The 17,772-nt window shown below is 52.0% G+C and overlaps 1 protein-coding gene across 8 annotated transcripts in view; it reads right to left on the reverse strand.

Moving 5' to 3' along the window:
- Window positions 1–1,508: 1,508 nt before the first annotated feature.
- The window catches only part of JADE2 (jade family PHD finger 2), a 54,354-nt gene continuing 38,090 nt past the window's right edge, over window positions 1,509–17,772 (reverse strand). For all 8 annotated transcript variants that reach the window (XM_023516223.1, XM_023516233.1, XM_023516227.1 and 5 more), the window contains 3 exons: window positions 8,772–8,889; window positions 7,572–7,700; window positions 1,509–6,161 (listed from right to left, as the gene is read on the reverse strand). In XM_023516223.1, coding sequence (XP_023371991.1) covers window positions 5,329–6,161; window positions 7,572–7,700; window positions 8,772–8,889 — 1,080 coding nt within the window. In that variant the 3' untranslated portion in view covers window positions 1,509–5,328. The remainder of the gene's footprint in view (window positions 6,162–7,571; window positions 7,701–8,771; window positions 8,890–17,772) is intronic.

The following is a 17,772-nucleotide window of genomic DNA, read 5'->3' on the forward strand; positions in this document are numbered from 1 at the left end:
TCGAACCCGCCACCTTAGGTGTACGTGGCTGGCGCCTTAGCCGGTTGAGCTATAGGCGCTGAGCCAGCACCATATTTCTATTGAACAGTGTTGCCTCAGGCCCACAGCTGCCTGGAGCCCTCCAGACCCATCCTTATCAGCTGGGTCCAGGGGGCAGGCGTGGGTCTGAGAGAAGAGCTCCCACATCACACTTCTGGTCCACTGCAGTGTTAAGCTGAGGGCAGTGAGAGCCCCTTATCAAAGCCAGAGGTCACCCAGAAATGCCCTCAGCCCAGGACTGACCTACCAGCACCGCATGCTGACTCCATGGCTGCATGGCTGAGGATGTGAGTCCTTCCCACTGAGCTGAGGTACTAGATCCCCGGAGTCAGTGCTGAGAGAACACCCACCGCCCACCATCAGGTTCCCTGGACCCCCAGCAGGGAGGTAGTCTATCAGTGAGGAAGACCTCCTTCCACAGATGTTAAGAGTGCATTACACACATGTCCACCCCAGGTTCATTTTCAATGCTTTCTGCCTCGTGGACTCACAGAACTTTGGAATTGGAGGCTATTGCTCTGGGGAGGAAATGAGGCAAACAGATATCAGTAGCCCCAAAGCTAGGTTCTCAATTTAACCTCTTCTTCCCTTTGTCTCTCAGAGGAGGTTCAAGGCCCTTCCATCATAGCTTGATCATCTTTGCATGTGCTGTGCCCTCTATCAGGAATGTTCTTCCTCCCTCCCATGTAGCTCCTTTGGGTTGGAAACTATTTATTCCTTAGGTCTCCATTGCCTAGAGTCTCTAGGAGGGTGAAATGCACAGTATACAACTCAGCACATGGGCAGAGTGAAGCGTATGACCAATAGACTTCATTGTGCAATGATAAATGAATGAATGGTGTCACTTCCTGAGAGAAACCCTTTCTGAATTCCCCCATCCCCAGAACAGCCCAGGGCTCCCTAACTCCTCAGTTTTCTTATCATCCGTGTCCCCACTGGACTGTGAGCAGTCAGGGCTGGGACAGCAGCTACATTCCTCACTCTTTCCAGAGCCCAGCTCCGTAAATAATGAATGAAAAACAAACCCAGGCAAAAATCTTGGACCTAGGGACATACCTGGGAGGTCCTCCCAAGTTTTCCAATGTCTCAGGCAGATGGAAAGGGTGCAGCAGCCCTGCCTTTGATGTAGAACCTCACCTCTTGGCGGTGGTAAAACAAGGTACATCCCTCACACTGTCAGAATTCCAGGGGAATAACATGGATCAGATGAAACACGGCCCCCAAAGTACAGCACTGGTGTGTACTGAGTGCCACTAAGACTTTATTATAATTCCTTAGGAGACAGCAGCAGGGCCCTTGGGAAATTCTTGGTATTTTCCTGAGCCCGTGTGTGGTGTGTGTGTGTGTGTGTGTGTGTGTGAGAGAGAGAGAGAGAGAGAGAGAGACAGAGAGGGAGGGAGAGAGAAAGAAAGACAGACACCCTCCAGGTTCCCTACCTCATCCAATGCAATGGAGCCTCACACCAGCCAGCACAGAAAACATTGCTTTATTAACTGCATCTGCCAACACACGAGGAGTGCAAAGGGCTCCTTAAGACACAAGCCCTGGTAGGGCCAGGGTCTGGAAGCCCCTATGAGTGAGCAGGACAGGATGGGGCTGGGAGCTATGCAGCAGCAGCAACACAGAATCATGCAGGGCACAGCAGGCACTGGCCACACTCAAGTGACCATACATTCTATTGCTCGTTAAGGGTTGCGAACATGGACAATGTACAAAAAGGAGAAATAGGTCTTTGCGTTAATGAAAAATACATTTTTTCTCTACAAAGGAATCTTTTCTAATACAAGAAAATAAATATTGCAACATAAGCCAAAAATAATTTAAAATTGCTCTTTTCAATATATTTTCAATATTTCTCTTGTATATTAACAAATGGCACATCACTTTCTTTGAAACAAAGACAGAAGGTGTCTCCTCCTGTGACATTCATATCATCCCCACCACCACCCCACCAAACTGATATGGAGCACAAAGTATTTGTGCATCTGAGGGAAAAGGTGGCAGGAAATGCCTTAAAGAACAACCAAAGGTCCCAGACTCCAGCCCTGGCTTTTTGGCCAATGTGGCCAGCTGGGCCAAGGGCCTTGCTATAGGGATCCAGATCATTCTTCAGAGTTTCGGGCATGGGCAAGTTGGCCACATGTGGCAGTGAGCAGGGAAATGCTGCTGCCAATGTTTGTTAGAATTGGGCAGCTGAATCTCCAGGAATTGCCCCAGCCACGTCCCACAGTGTGCCCTTATACAACACACACAGACATGAACTCACGTGGACACAGGCAACATGCCCTGGCACACCCCTCAATAGTACAACACCCACGTTTGGAAACCTGGGCGGTCACACACTGTCACCAAGGCTGAGCTCATCTAATAAAATAAACCCTCTACCTTTCTTCTCATTTGTTTCAAAATACATTTATGATACATAAAAATACTTTCCTTGCACATTATCCTTTGTCATGTGATGAGGTGGATGGCTGCAGGCAGCCAGGATGGTGCGAATGGGGGACGACAGCCAGAATGAGTTACGGAGCAGCTCTTCCTCCCTGAGGAGGAACAGTTGAGTGTGGGCAGATGTGGTCAAGGGAAAAGACCTGCCTTGGCCTCTGGCCTGGAAAAGGAACCAGCCTTGGTCTCAGGGGCAACAAAGCCCTCTACACTGTGGACAGTAGGCTGGAAAGAGTGAAGTGGCTGTGGCTAACAGGGGACCGGTGTGGGGCCAGAAGGGCATCCTTGTCCTCCTTGCAGCTGGGTAGACATCCTAGAGGTGGAAACAGCTACTTGGTGAAGACTGCTCCAGAGCCTGGCCTGGAAGTGAAGGTGCCTCCAGCCAGTCAGCCTAACAGATACTTGGACTCTGCAGGACACAGGTCCTACAGGTAGTCTATTCCAAAGAAATACCCAACAGAGAAGAGGGGCCAGAATCAAAAGGCAAACTTGAGCAGAGAATCTCTGAAGAACGCCAGCTATATCATCTGCCTGCCCAGGCGGGGACTAGCCCTGGTTGCAGAGCTAGGCTGCCCCCTGGAAAGAGGACAGACTCACTGTACCCTCTCCCTAATTCTCCACCTGCCCCCGTCACCAGAGAGCCTGCCCCCAGATGGTGTGAAGGGGTATAAGAGGGCCGGTGCTGACCCTGCTGGATCCTAAGCCCTCCTGGCAACCTGCCCCCTGGCAGAGTTTGGTTGTTCTTTAAGCTCACCCTTTTGCTTCCTGCAGGGTCAGACTGGGCACTCCAGCACAGACAAGGTTGTGGCCTGAATTGACCCAAAGAATGGGTAAGGAAGGAGGTCTGTTCAAAGGCAGTAAACAGAGACTGGGGTTGGGACGCTGATACTGACGCTGCACTGGTCACTACTACCAAGGCGGGCAGGCAGACTAAAACTCTACACAGTGGTATGTGCCATCCCAATGCCCAGACTCCTTAAAGCCCACCCTACCCCTTCTGAGTCCACTCAGATTAGACAAATTTGTCTGATCTTCTAAACGTAGTCATTACCTTTGTCTCCTATTTTGCTAAAATTCACATGAAACTGAGTGTTGATAAGAATGCCACTGTCGTACCTTGATAGGTTTGGAGTCGGGGTGGATGAAGGTCAAGCTGTTCTCCATCCTGCTTATTTGCTTTGTGTAAGGTGGAGGTGGGGTGAGACGGGGTGGGGGGCACTAGGGAACCACATGGTAAAGACTTTTTCCACGCTGGTTTCACTGTCAGCATTTTTTCCCCTCTGTGAGTCTCAGAGTTTAGGAAAACTCACAGTGGGCCTAGCCCAGGATCTGAAATCCAACACCCAGGTACAGTTCAGCAGCAGAAAAGCATCCTCTTCCAAGAGCTTGGGCTCTTCTCCTTGGGTGTGTGCAGTGAACATGTTTCTATACTTTGTTGTTAAACAACTCCATTGTTTAAAAAGTCCAAGTGACAAATTGTCAGGTCCAGACTGTGCTGTATTAGGATCAAAATATTCTTTGGCATCCACAGAATGATTTGACTGATTCACTGGACTTTTGCAAGGTTCTTGTTGGAGAAGTTCTGGCCTTACCAGTGGCAGAAGTGACCCAGGAGAAAAAAATGTTTTTACTGAATTCCTTTTTTGTTTGTTCCCTGAGCTATCACCCTGGGGCCACTCCACTGAAACTCTTCAAAGCAACTACCTGGGATCTATGGGTGGGGTAGGGAAGGCAGGACTGTGGGGGGCAGGGAGGGCAGGGCTGGGAAAGGGGTTAAGGCTCAGAGGAACAAAGGGACATCCAGCAAGACTTACAACAGCCCAGCAGGCCACCACTGGCCTGCTGTGGGCCCCGGGATCCCACTGCTTGTTGGAAGGAGGCATTTCCAAAAGGAAACCAAGGAAGAAGCTCATCTCTTAGCAGGACTAGGAAACTAGAAAAGGCAAATGGTCTGGTCTAGTCAGCTCGGTCTGGGAGTGACCAGACTTTGGCCAAGACTGGCCCCAAAGGAAGAAAGGAAGGAAGTTGGAGCCCCAGAGTGATTCTCTGCAGTGGGCTGGTCTAAGCCCCACAACCCTGTCTGGGCACTGGCCCTCCCTTGCAGTCCTCCACCTGTACTGGTAGCTGGCTGTTTGGGAGTCCCCTGAGTAAATGACACAGCTCAGGAAGAATTCTGGGAAACCCTTCCCAGAGCCGCTGGGCTGGGCGCTGGCAGGGGCAGGAGGAGAGAGTGGAGAGGTGGGCGGGCAGGCCTCAGGTGATGGGGGTTGATCAGGAACAGCTTTGGTTCCACTGGAACCAGCAGGCCGCCTGCGCCCCTCAGTGCTTTCTCATATAAGCTCGTTGTGCTTATGACAGTGAGTAGACTCTGGACTACTTCCTTGGGGATCGGTGGAATGCAGCAGGACCCCCCAAATGGATCCCAGTGGGATGTGGGGGCAAGGCGGGGTGGGCCCTGGACTGGCCCATCTGCCATGAAATAATGCCCAAACGACAATCTATATCACCCGGTGGCAGCGGGCTAGAGTCCTGAGCTCTTCTTGCCCTTGCCTATGTCTAGCCAGGAGCCCAGGAATGCCACGTGGGCAGGGGCAGGGATGGTACACAGGACCTGGTAGGGTCCTTACGGCCAGAGCCGTGGAAGGAATCATAATGTCCTAGGCCAGCATAGAGGAAAAACGACAGTGTTGAATTCAAAACTCTCTCTATATTAAAAATAAAACCACAATAGAGTGGCAGCCTCGAGGGTCTGGGACACTCAGCAGAGATTGGAAATGGCAGTTGTGACTGGGCTGAGGCCATGTGGAGGGACCAGGGCAGGGCTCAGGACAAGGATGGGGTGAGTTAGGAGGCCAGTACCCCCATGCGGACCACTTCCTCAGTCCCTGCCTCCCGGGGACCCCGCTGCACCCCACTGTCCTCAGCCTCTGCATCTGAGTCGCTCATCTCCCCATCAGAGAAGTAGCCATCAGTCTCTGTGTCAAAATGTAAGCTGACCTTTGCCCTCTCGGCCGCAGCGGAAGGTAGTCCTGCCCCAGCTTCAGGCCTGGCACCCAGCGATCTCCGGGTTACCTTGCTTTCTCGAGGTGGCCGGAGCCGGCCCAAGGGCTTGGGGCTTGCTGTAGGGCCAGGCACTTGGACGTTTGAGTCGGCAGCCATTGGGGTTACCTCATTCTGGTTCTCTGGGGCCAACAGTGGGGGGCTTTCTGGGGCTGCTAGGATGGGACAGTCCCCAGCTGTAGGGCTGGACAGCAAATGAGAAGATGTCCGCCGTGGTGGTTTCCGGGTAGGTGGCCCTTGGCCCCCCTTGCCGCTGCCTGTATCCTGACCCCAGGGCTTCTTGGGGGATTTGTCTGGAATCAGTCTGTCTGGAGTCGTCCGTGAACCAGGTCCGTCCTGTGATGGTGGTGGTGGCTTCTTCTTGGTAGGCAAGCGGGTACGACCACGGGCCTTCCTAGCAGGGTCGCCAGGTCTCAGTGAGGGGTCCCGCATAAAGCTGAGGAGTGTCTCCTCGTCCTGCAACAGCTCCTCTGACAGCAGCCCGGGAGCAGGGTCCTCACGGTGCCCGTTGTTCAGTGACCACTCGCTCATGGCCATGTTCTCTGCTGTGATCTGCACTGACTGTGCCAGCCAGCTGTTGAAGAAGGTCCCATCGATGGGGAATGAAGTGGACAGGCCTGGCCAAGGGGAGAGAGGAGGCAGGTGAGTTGCTAGCATGTGTGTGTTTCACCCCCTTTCAGGAGTCCCTCTGACCCCCAGCACACTCCTGTGTTCCATCCTTCCTTTCCCTCCGTGCTATCCCTACCACCAGCACAAGAGAGTGGGAGCCCCATCATATGCACTTCTCTCCAGACTGGCTTCATAATTTGCGAGATAAGGTTCAAAATGAATATGTAGGCTCCTTGATCAAGTATTACTAAGAATTTCAAGGTGGAGTGTTATAACAATTTTAGAATGTATCTAGCAGTTTTTTGGTTTTTACCACTACCCTCACATAGCGGGAAAAAAAATTCAAGGTGATAGCCGGGCGTTGTAGTGGACGCCTATAGTCCCAGCTCCTTGGGAGGCTGAGGCAAGAGAATCGCTTAAGCCCAAGAGTTTGAGGTTGCTGTGAACTGTGACGTCACAGCACTTTACTGAGGGTGACATAGTGAAACTCTGTCTCAATAAAACACACACACACGAATTCAAGGTGGCAGCAGCAGAGCATTAAACCAAGCACAGGAGCCAGCCCTGTGCAAGTATGCAGGTGGCAAATCCCTGGAGCTGGCCTGCCACCACTCTCCCTCCTGGTAGGGACAGGAAAGGAGGAATGATAGAAAAGGGCCTCCTGGAATTTTATGAGCATGTTCTCCCACAGAACAACAGGTCAGGCAAAAACGGGCACACAGCAAAGTGTCTGGGGGCAGGAGGGGAGTCCCTCTGGGGTGCCAGGGCCCTCTCTCCTTTGCTGAGGGCTTGTAGGGAGGGAATGGAGGTGCAGCTGGTGAGGCCAGGGCTCTTGTCAGACACACGTATTCCTGCTCTTGAGACAGAAGACATAAAGGACGACCTGGGGTTTTTGTGCCAGAGGTAAGGTTTGAAAGGGGACTTCTATCCACAACTGGAGAAGAGCTCTGGGGAAAGCTGAGAATTCCTAGGAGTCAGCGCTTCCATGAGACTGCTCTGCAGGAAGGAGGCCTGGGACAGTGAAGGTGGTGGGCAGGGCTGGGTCACTGCTCTGGCTCTCTCTGGGTGGCTTTGAGAAGTTTGCTGGTGTTGAAGGAAAGGCCTACTGGGAGAATTCTGGCAGAGTAGCACAGGGATGAGGATTTCTGACAAATATGCTTGTCCTAATATGGGGCTGGCCTAGAGAAATACTAGGGTCCAGGACTCTGGCCAGGGTGGGCAGTTCCTAAGGGCTGGATCCAGCTGCCATCCAGGACTCTGAGACCTGTCTCCTTGGTGGATAGAAGTATAAGCACCTGGGCAAGGGAGGCTTGGTTACCCTCCCTAGGCCTCAATCTCCCACTCTGCACAGTGGGCCTTACGTGGGGTAGAGTGAAGGTGGGAGCCTATGTCTATGGGGCACCCTGGCCCTCACTCACCTAGCTGCCCCAGGACTGAGTCAGGCCCCGCCTTCATTTTCTCTTTCTTCTCAGGGCTGCCCTTGGAGCCCTCGCGGCCTTTCCTCTTCGAGTCACTCTTCTTGCCCTTTGCTCTCCTCCCAGATCTCTCTGCATCAGGAAAAGGAAGAGGAGGGAGATGGTTACCCAGAGGGCCTCAGGAAGGGTAAGATCCTAGCCCAGAAGTTCATCAGCCAGTGTTTACCCTGCGGGGGTCCAAGTCGGAGCCAGGGGATAGCTGGTGTGGTAGGGAGGACCCTGTCCCCACTGCTGCCTTTGCAGCTTGTTGGGGTGGACACAGGGTCATGAGGCGAGGGCTTGCAGAACCTGGACTACAGCTTAACCTATACAACCCACAGGCCATGGGAGAGAGTCCTGGTGGGTGGGAAAGATGGCTGGAGGTGAATCCTGACAGGCGGGGCTTTGACAGCCAGGCCAAGGAGTTGGACATGAAGGTGGAAAGCACACGACCTGAGGTGTCAAGAGGCTTGGGTTCCATGCCCTGCTTCCTTGAATAAATCTCCTGCCTTGGTCCCCCAGTTGGCTTTCAGGGTCAGGCAGTAGGTAGGAGGTTTTGGGGGGCACACTAGCAGACAAGATCTGAGTCAGAATTTCCTTGGTCTTAGATTTCCAGATCTGTTAAATACATATAATGGCAAAAGAATAAGAAAAGAGAGAAAATGCTGCTGATGCAGGCTCTCTGAATCATACCAGATGAGGTCAGAGAGAAAGAACACACAGGCCCCATCTCATCCCTAGGGCAGCTGCCTTCTTCAGGATGGACTCCCATGCACACCAGGGTTCCAGGAAGCTTGCCAGCTTCTGGCTGCTCCTGCCTCTGCACTGGTACAGAGCCGCGAGGACTTTGGGTTTGCACCTGTTCACATGGAATCTGCTCCTAATGCTGTGATCCACTGAACCAGAAAGCTCCCTGAGGGCAGCCCTGAACCCCCACATTCCAACCTCTGGGTCCTTCTCTTTGGACACATAACTAGGACCCCAAGTCCCCATCTGGGACTACTAACTAGATGGTGGAGGGCAGGGGCAGGGGCCAGAAGCCCCTGGCCCCAGGCACATGTCCCACCAGACTCTGAAGACCTACAAGACCTACCTTCCTTGGGACCTAGCCCCATGAGCAGACACACACTGAAGTGGCCAGAGGCAGGCAGGAAAGGTGCCTACCTCGACACAGATCCTGTTCGATAAGTTTCATCTGCAGTTGGAATATCTGCTCCTGGATTTTGCAGATGGCATGTTTCGTTCTCTCACGCCTCGTCACCATGTAGCACAGATTTCTAACCTGAGGAAACATAAATGAGATTTTTCATTTTACTCATGGGTAACCACCCCACACTTCCTAACTCTGGGGGCCTTGCCGCGGGTGAAACCAGTGCCCACCACTGCTGATCCTTGCTCAGAATATCTGGAAATCAATTCTCAGACCCTGAGTGCATCCTCAGCCCCTGTATCCCACGTCTGATCCAAAACCCAGGGCCAACCACAGTCTTGGCCCTGCAGTTCCTGACTGAGCCTGGCAACTTCATCTTCCTTTCCCCAGGTCTCAACTTCCTGGCCAAGTCAGCTAGCATGGGCCTCCTAAGGCCCTTCCAATGTGGTTGTATTACATCCACAGTGCCCATAGCTCATCAAGGTCTCACCAAGTCACCAAGTTCCTCCCTCTGTTTTCTGTCCAAGGCCTATCTTTCCCAACAGAGAAACTCTTCAGACATGAGCACCGTGGCAAAATCTAACACCTATCCTGAGCCATGAATGGCCTCTCTTAGAGCTTAAGAGAGCTCCCTCAGAACAGCTTTGAGCAGACAGGCAGTCCTAACACACCAGTGCCAGTCTGCAGCTAATCCAAGTCTACCTACTGCATTAGGACCTGAGCCAGGCCCCTGCTGCTCTGACCAAAACTCCCACATCCACATGGCACGTTCACTCAGCCACAGTGACAGAATTCAGCAGGAAGGGCAGAGGCCTCTCTGATTGCCTTAGGCCACATGGGAAGAGCCCCTAAGGGCTTTGGAGACCAGCTTGCTCAGCCCATGATGCACATGGTTTGGAAGCACCTGGGGGATAGACTATGGCTGTGCCTGGCCACATGGCACCTTACCCGACTGTGCCAGCCTTCCCCAGCTACTCGTCAGACTTTTGGAGCCAAGATTAGGCTCCCTCCCTGAGACATTTCCTTGTTCTGGCATTATCTTCAGCTCAGGGTAGAGCCTCCAGTATCAAGGACAGCTAGCCAAAACTGCAAAGCTTAAATCCCAGATCCCACCAGGGTTTTCCCAGCTGAGTCTAGGCTCTATCTCCAGCTGGGTTCCACCTTTGAAGCTGAGTTCAGTCTAATATCCTTAAGCTTCCCTGGGTGACCTCTGGTTCCTGAACCTGCCAACATGACCGCCATTTTTCCAGGCCTAAGGGTAGCTGTCATCAGACCTGTCTCCTGGGTGTGGAACACCTTTCCTTCCAGTGCCTAGTTGTGAAAGGCACCCCAGAAGGCGGTGTGCTCTGGTCTCAAGCTTCTCTGAAGGACAGGCTCTCTGTAGCATTTCATGCTGGTGCGTGTACTCCCAACCTAGCTAGTGAGCACTGGGCCATAGCTCAAGGGAGCCCCAGCTCTCCCCACTGGCATGGCCCAACTTCCCCTCTTATTTATTTTCAGTTTTCAGCTGGGGCTAGGTATGAACTTACCACCTCTGGCATATGGGGCCGGTGCCTTACTCAATTGAGCCATAGACACCACTCCCAACTTTCTTCTTAAATCCTGGACCTCCTCAGGAACCCCCTTCAACCAGCCTACTCCTCACACAGCCTTAAGCACTGTCTACAGCCCTGTGAACTTGTGTTGTGTAAGGGCCCTGGGCTCAGCAGTGCATGATGATGATGCTAGGTGGGGTCCCTTTCGTTTTGGAGGCTGCCACCTAGCAAGCCCACCTCCTGATGTGAGGCGGTGAGCAAGGTGGGGGACTGTGAGCAAGGCTTCTTGGACAGAGGTACCATGCAAGTGGGAGCGGATCACACATAGAGGGGGCGGGGCATAGCTTGGGGACAAGGAATCTAGGACAAGGCCAGGTAAGGGAAATAGAGCCAGGCCTTATGGCTTGAGAGGCAGGGAGCAGGGAGCAGTAAGGACTGGCTAAGCTGGCAAGGGGCAAGGCACCGGCTTTGACACCTAACTGAGCCACACCAAGGGCAGTTGTCCAGGGTTTTGGCAGAGTGGTTAAGAGCTAAGACCTGGGAATTGTCCTCAATGATGTGTCTCCTCTTCATGGGTACCCATAGCTAATCCATCAGGGTGGCCACCACCCTTTCCTTGAGGATGACTTCTTCTATTGGCTCCCTTCACCTCCCAGTCCTGCTCACCTCTGACATAAACAGTGGGCTATACTGACCCTTCTGCTGTTCCAAAGCCACCTCCTTGAAATGTAAACAGACCATTTCCCTCCTCCTCTTCAGATTGCCTTCAGATGCTCCTGTACTAGGTTGAATAGCATTCCCTCAAAATGTGATCTTATATATGGAAATAGGGTCTCCGTGGATGTAATTAGTTAAGATGAGGTGGTACTGGATTTGGGAGCCCTTAATCCAATGTGATTGGTGTTCTTACACAAGGCCATGTGAAGACCCAGGGACCCAAAACACAGGGAGAATGCCATGTAACAAGCAGAGGCAGAGACTGGACTGACACCTGTAAGTCAAGGAACACCAAGGCTTTCTGACAACCAACAGAAGCTTGGAGAGAAGTAGAAAGAGATTCTTTCTCAGCACTCCAGAAGGAATCAGCCTGGGTGACACCTTAACTTTGGTCATTGATCCTCCAGAACTGTGAGAATCAATTTGTTTATGGTCATCTAGCTGGTGGCACTTAGGGCAGCCCTAGGAAACTAACAGAGCTTCCTTCTTATCACACTTTTTATTTATTTATTTATTTGGAGACAGACTCTCACTCTGTTGCCCTCAGTAGAGTGCTATTGCGTCAGGGCTCACAGCAACCTCAAACTCTTGGGCTCAAGCAATTCTCTTGCCTCAGCCTCCCACATAGCTGAGACTACAGGTGCCGGTTATCACACTTTTAAAAAACAGCCACAGCCTCAAGCCTTGCCCAATCACTGCATAGTTCATGTTCAACAGCCTTCAGGCCTTCTCTGTCAGTACCTAGGCCACTTCTGCCATGGGGGCCTTGGCAGGTGATCAACTCTTGGCCTGAATGCTCCTCATCCATGTTCCCAGGGCTGGACCTGGTCCTTCAGGTCTTGGTTCAGATGTCACCTCCATTCTCTGCCCTGGCACATGTGAACAACCCAATATTATCCTCCTCCCTACACTTGAATTGTTTCCTTGTTAGCAGTCAAGTGGGTGTGGTAAGGATGAACAGATGGAGATGGATTCATGACTATTTGTAGGCCAAAAAACAAACCAGTTTTATCTCACCTAAAAGCAATTTAATTAAGGTACAACTCTTAAAACATTTTCTAAAACATGCCATCCTGGAGTTTACACCACCCTCAAATCTAACCTCTAAAGGTGAGGAATCAGATGAGGGAAGGCTCAGAATTGTGATTTGAACCGAAGAGTGAGCTGAATCACAGTTGTGCTTAATTGTTTCAAATTAAAATGTAGACACAAGTGTTTTTTGTCTGCCACCTGAAGCTACAGAGCAAGGTTTCTTATGCCATAATCAAATGAATTTCTACCATCAGCATCACTGGGGCTGGATGGTTAAAAACAAAGATTCCCAGGCATGAAGGACATCCAACTCTGGGGTGGGGAGGAACCTCAAATACACATATTCTATAGCACCGTGGAATCTGAGTGCCATTGCCCCAAGCCTAGGGCCTCAAAGATGAGATGCTTATGAGTGATACAATTTATAGTAGTATAAGAAAAAAAATATTAGAATAGTGATATATTTTTTCTTGATCCTATTAAAAATTATGATTATGGGCTGGGTGTGGTGGCTCACACTTGTAATCCTAGCATTCTGAGAGGCTGAGGTGGTTGAGCTTAGAAGTTCAAGACTAGTCTGAGCAAGACTGGTGGTAGCTCATGCCTGTAATCCTAGCACTTCAGGAGGCCAAGGCAGGTGGACTGCCTGAGCTCACGGGTTCGAGACCAGTCCAAGCAAGAGCGAGACCCTGTCTCTAAAAAATAGCTGGGTGCTGTGGCAGGCACCTGAAGTCCCAGCTACTCAGGAGGCTGAGGCAAGAGAATTGCTTAAGCCCAAGAGTTTGAGGTTGCTATGAGCTATGATAATATCAAGCACTCTATCCAGGACCTAAGAGTGAGACTATGTCTCAAAAAAAAAAAAAAAGGGCCTGGCTTGGCGCCTGTAGCACAGTGGTTACCGCAACAGCCACATACACCAAGGGTGACAGGTTCAAACCCAGCCCGGGCCAGCTAAACAATGGCAATCACAACAAAAAAATAGCCAGGTGTTGTGGTGGGCATCTGTAGTCCCAGCTACTTGGGAGGCTGAGGCAAGAGAATCGCTTAAGCCCAAGAGTTTGAGGTTGCTGTGAGCTGTGATGCCACAGCACTCTACCCAGGGAGATAGCGTTGAGACTCTGTCTCAAAAAACCCCAACAGTATAAAAATGAATCAAGCAGAAAGTCATCCATAACTAAGACAGGGATTGCTAATAAACAGAGGTTTTACATTCTGATGAATTTGTTTTGATATTAACATGTTTTGCACAGAGTGCTGGGATGTGGGGCTGAGGAGCAGGAGGCAGGCATGAACCTGCTAGCTATGTCCTGTGACGGCTCCTTTAGGTGGAGACGAGGGAAGTTTTGGGAGGAAGCATATCAGGCATGAGACACTTGGTGGTCTTGGGAAGGGAGCTTAGAAGGGAGGTGTGAGCAGAAGCCACTCCACACAGGAGGAAGCTGTGGAGCACTTGTGGAAGATGGAGCCAAGAGTGAGTGGGCAGGCAAGTACGACGGGAGAGCCCTATGACCCAGGAGCAGTCAGAGAGGGAATAGGGGAACCTAGACATTACCAAGACTGGTTGGAGCTTCACAGGAGGAGGATTTCAAGACCAAGGGCAGGTCTGACTGTGCACCCACTGCCTAGAGGACAGGAGGACAGCCTCTGGGATTGGTGGGGTGGGAGTAGGCGCCTGGCCAGAATGAGAAGCGAAGAAGTAAACACCACGAGGGACAACAGGAAGGAGAGACCAGGGTGGGAGCGGAGGAACTCATGACTGGAGAGACACAGACAGAAAGGATTTGCTTTTGAAGTTAAGAGAGGCTTAAGTAGATGAAAATACTGGTGGAAGGGGCAGCATCTGTGGCTAAAGGAGTAGGGCACCGGCCCCATATACCAGAGGTGATGGGTTCAAACCCGGCCCAGCCAAAAAAAACTGCAAAAAAAGAAAAAAGAAAATACTGGTGGAAAAAAGACCCAGAGAGGGGATGAAAAAATGACAGACATTCTGGTGCTGCAGGCTGTAGGCTGGAAAGAGATCCCTGGAAGGAGAAGGAGAGGATGGGAAGGAAGGACAGAGAGAGTGGTTCCAAAGGCTTCTGCTGGCAGGAGTTAAAAGGGTAGGAGGCGAGGCTGTCTGCTAAGAGCAGAGGGGAGGCCTGAGGTGGGTGGAGCAGGGGATGGAGAAACCAGGCATTTGATGGGGCTGCATCCTGCCAAGGCTGGACAGTAGGCACACTGGGAGGACTCTCCTGCTCACTGCTATGGGATCTCTCCTAGTGGGCTGGGGCCTGCCAGGAGTATGGCCTCAGCAAAGGGGAAAGGGCATAGGCAGTGGGTCAAAGCCTAAAGTGGTAGGGGGTGAATGTGAAAAAAGCTCACAGAGGGAGGACAGAGAAGGACAGAGTGCCTGGAAGACAATAGGAGCCTGTGGTCACTGGAGAGGGCGTGGGGACTGATGGGTTACTGACCTGGGAGGAACTGAGGTGGTGACTAGGCTGGGGTAGGGAAAGGGCACTAACCAGTTGGAGAAGCCCCAGAGCTAGGAGGTATGAAGGGGGCTGAAAAGCCAGAGGTCTGCAGGCTGGACCTGCCCAGGACAAGTTAGGCTATGTGTGAGGGGGAGCCCACAATCTGGGCGAGTGAACAGGGCGTGACCAAGTGACCAGGAAGCAGGCAGTGGGCTTCACAGGAGAGGAAGACCTGCTTCTCACTGAGCCTCTCTCCTTAGGGGGTTTTCCCATGTCCATCCCCTGGGCAAGTGTGTGTCTAAGAGCTGCCTCCACCCTCCTGGCCTCCTCCCCTGGCCAGGTCAGGCTCTCAAATTCCTGGTGACAAGATCTAGAGCCACAAGCAGCAGGTCCCTGTAGAGTCTGCCAGTCGGCACGGTTGCTAGGGGACACAGCCTGTGCTTGTCCAGCTGCTGTCAGTGCAGCAATTTTTTTTTGTCAGCTGTGAATAGCCCTGTGAAGCTGCAGTGGCCAGGCCTCCTCAAGCTGTCCAGCAGGGCCACGGCCTATGGCTGAAATGTTTAGGAACACAAATCTGGGCTGACCATAAAATGGGATTTCACTCTGGTGGCTCCCTACTTCTCTCAGCAAAATCTCTGCTTGGACCTTGGGTTACCAATCTGGGAGGATGCTGTGGTTCCCAGACCTGCCCTTTTGGCCCTCCATGGAGCCCATCCTTGGAGTACCAGGCTTGACCTTCCTTCTTCTAAGAGCCAAACTATTTGTGGGCCAGAGCAGAGGTAATCACAGCCAGCAGTGGGAGGCACTGTGCAGGGTTTTGTCTCCTACCCTCACAGCAACCAAATGATTCTTTCTTTTATTTTTTTTTTTTTGAGACAGCATCTTAAGCTATCACCCTAGGTGGAGTGTCATGGCATCATAGCTCATAGCAACCTCCAACTCTTGGGGGTCAAGTGATCCTCTTGCCTCAGTTTTTTCTACTTTTAGTAGAGATGGGGGTCTCGTTTTTGCTCAGGCTGGTCTCGAACTCCTGATCTCAAGCAATCCACCAGCCTTAGCCTCCCAGAGCGCTGTGATTACAGGTGTGAGCCATTGCACCTGGCCAACCAAGTGATTCTTATGCCCATGTTACAGACAAGGGAACTAGAACTCAAAGAGGAGGAAACTGAACACAGAAGGCACAGAGCTGGCAAGTGCTGGAGTTGGATGGAAATCCAAGCTACCTAAGAATCATTCTCAAGCCCTACCCTGATTTCCCATGAATCTGCGTCAAAGCTGGCTTCTATGCCCAGTCACAGACTAGATACCCTCAGCTGTTGGTGCTGGCCGGGGGTTAGAGACTGGGCCTGCTGTCCAGACCACCGATGGCCACAGGTCTTTGCAGAAAGCCTCCCCATGGTAGAAGTCTCAGCGCTGTCCATTTATTTAAGTTGCCAATGCATGGCTTTGAAAGACCTGGAGGCTGTAACGCTGAAAGGGTCACCCTGCCTTATGGCTCTCCCTCTCCTTGGCCCTGCCAGGGCCATGTAGTCCCTCACCCTAATCTCAGCTGGTGCCCTCCTGAGCCTCTTCAAAGCTGGCACTGCTTCCTCTTCCTGGAGGGTAAGTGGGATGGTTCACATGGGCTTTGAAGGGCTTAGACGGCAGCTCTGGTTGCCTTGGAACCCCAGAGCCTGCAAAGCACAGTCCCAGACCCCACCTGTACCAGCCGGCACTGGGGTGAAAGGTTGGGGGCTGATAAGGGACTGCTTTTACACAGGAATTTATAGAGAATAAGCCAACATCTCTCAGCCTTGTCCCCTATTCAGGTCCAAATTCAAGCTTAAACCCTAGAAATCAAGTTCCTCTAAGGCTTCCTGTCACCTCATCTCTCCAAGCCCCAGTCAGTGCATTTGTTTTAGTACGGCAAGTCTCTTTTTCCAAAATGATAACAATATAAGCACATCAGCCCTTGACTGCCTCAAGCACCCAGCCAGGGCCAGAATCATCGGCTAAGCAGCAGAGAACAGGGAGGGAGGTCAGTTTTCATGGCTTGTTTTAGAAACAGCAGGAATAAAGCAGGTATTTGCCCGGGAGGTGGAGACTTGGGTAAGGTTAGGACAACTCTGGAAGCAGCTTTGGCCTCAGAAGAGCTTGCACCTGATGCCCCTGACACGTGATAAAAGGCTGGGCTGCCCCAAAGGTGATGGCTGCAATGTAAGTGCCTTGTCCTCTGCCCAGGCTAGAGCAGCGATGTTCTCTCCCACTTCCCCACTTCCTTCTAACCTGGAGACAGCCCAGCTGCCAGGTAGTGAGTGCCCTCCCAGGCCAATCGGACATTTTCTCCCTTGAGCAGGCCCCAGGACAGAGGAGCTGGTCCAAACCCCTTCTCCCACCAGTACAACACCTGTTGTTCAGACTTGCCCACTGAGATGTAGATTAGAAAAGCAGTTGCCTCGGGTCACACAGAGCTCCCTCAAGGTTTCCACCCAGGCCATTTCTTTTCTTTCTTTCTTTTTTTTAGAGACAGAGTCTCACTTTGTCACCCTTGGTAGAGAGCCCTGGTGTCACACTTCACAGCAACCTCCAGCTCTTGGGCTTAGGCAATTCTCTTGCCTCCCGAGTAGCTGGGACTATAGGCGCCCGCCACAATGCCTGGCTATTTTTTGTTGCAGTTTGGCTGCGGCCAGGTTCAAACCTGCCACTCTCAGTATATTGGGCTGGCGCCCTACTCCCTGAGCCACAGGCGCCACTCCCAGGCCATTTCTTGACGAGGCCCAGGGAGAGGGTGGGACTGTGTATCTGTGCCCATGGAGGACACCGTGCCTTGATGCTGTATGTTTTGGAACCCTAAAACTTAATGTGCAGAGGCCAGAACAGTTCCTGAGGTTCAGAGGATTGGACCAAAGACACTAATAGCCCGCTTCATCTCACTCAGCCCCCACAGCTACCACCCTGGACTAGCTACTACCACCTGTTTCTAAGCACGTGGCTGGGGCGGGGGATGTCTGCCAACCCTTCCATTCGAGATTGTGTCTCCTCTCCAGGCCAAGTGTTTGGTGAAAGGCCCTGCCACAACTGGATAGTCCCTGCTTAGAACCCTTCTGTAGCTTCCAGACACACTTTGGTCCAGCTTTGTGTGATCTATCAGATGCTCCAGCCTCACCCTTCCACTCCACATAGGCTGCTGCTATCCCTAAAGCCTCTGTCCAGCACCCTATGGAGCCATATTCACACCCATCCACCCTACCTGGCCCAGCACATGCTCTTCTGGCTGAACCTTGCTCCTTTATGAAAAAAAA

Source organism: Otolemur garnettii, unplaced genomic scaffold, assembly GCF_000181295.1.
Source record: "Otolemur garnettii isolate 467f Iridium unplaced genomic scaffold, OtoGar3 scaffold00003, whole genome shotgun sequence".
NCBI classification, from domain to species: Eukaryota; Metazoa; Chordata; class Mammalia; order Primates; family Galagidae; genus Otolemur; species Otolemur garnettii.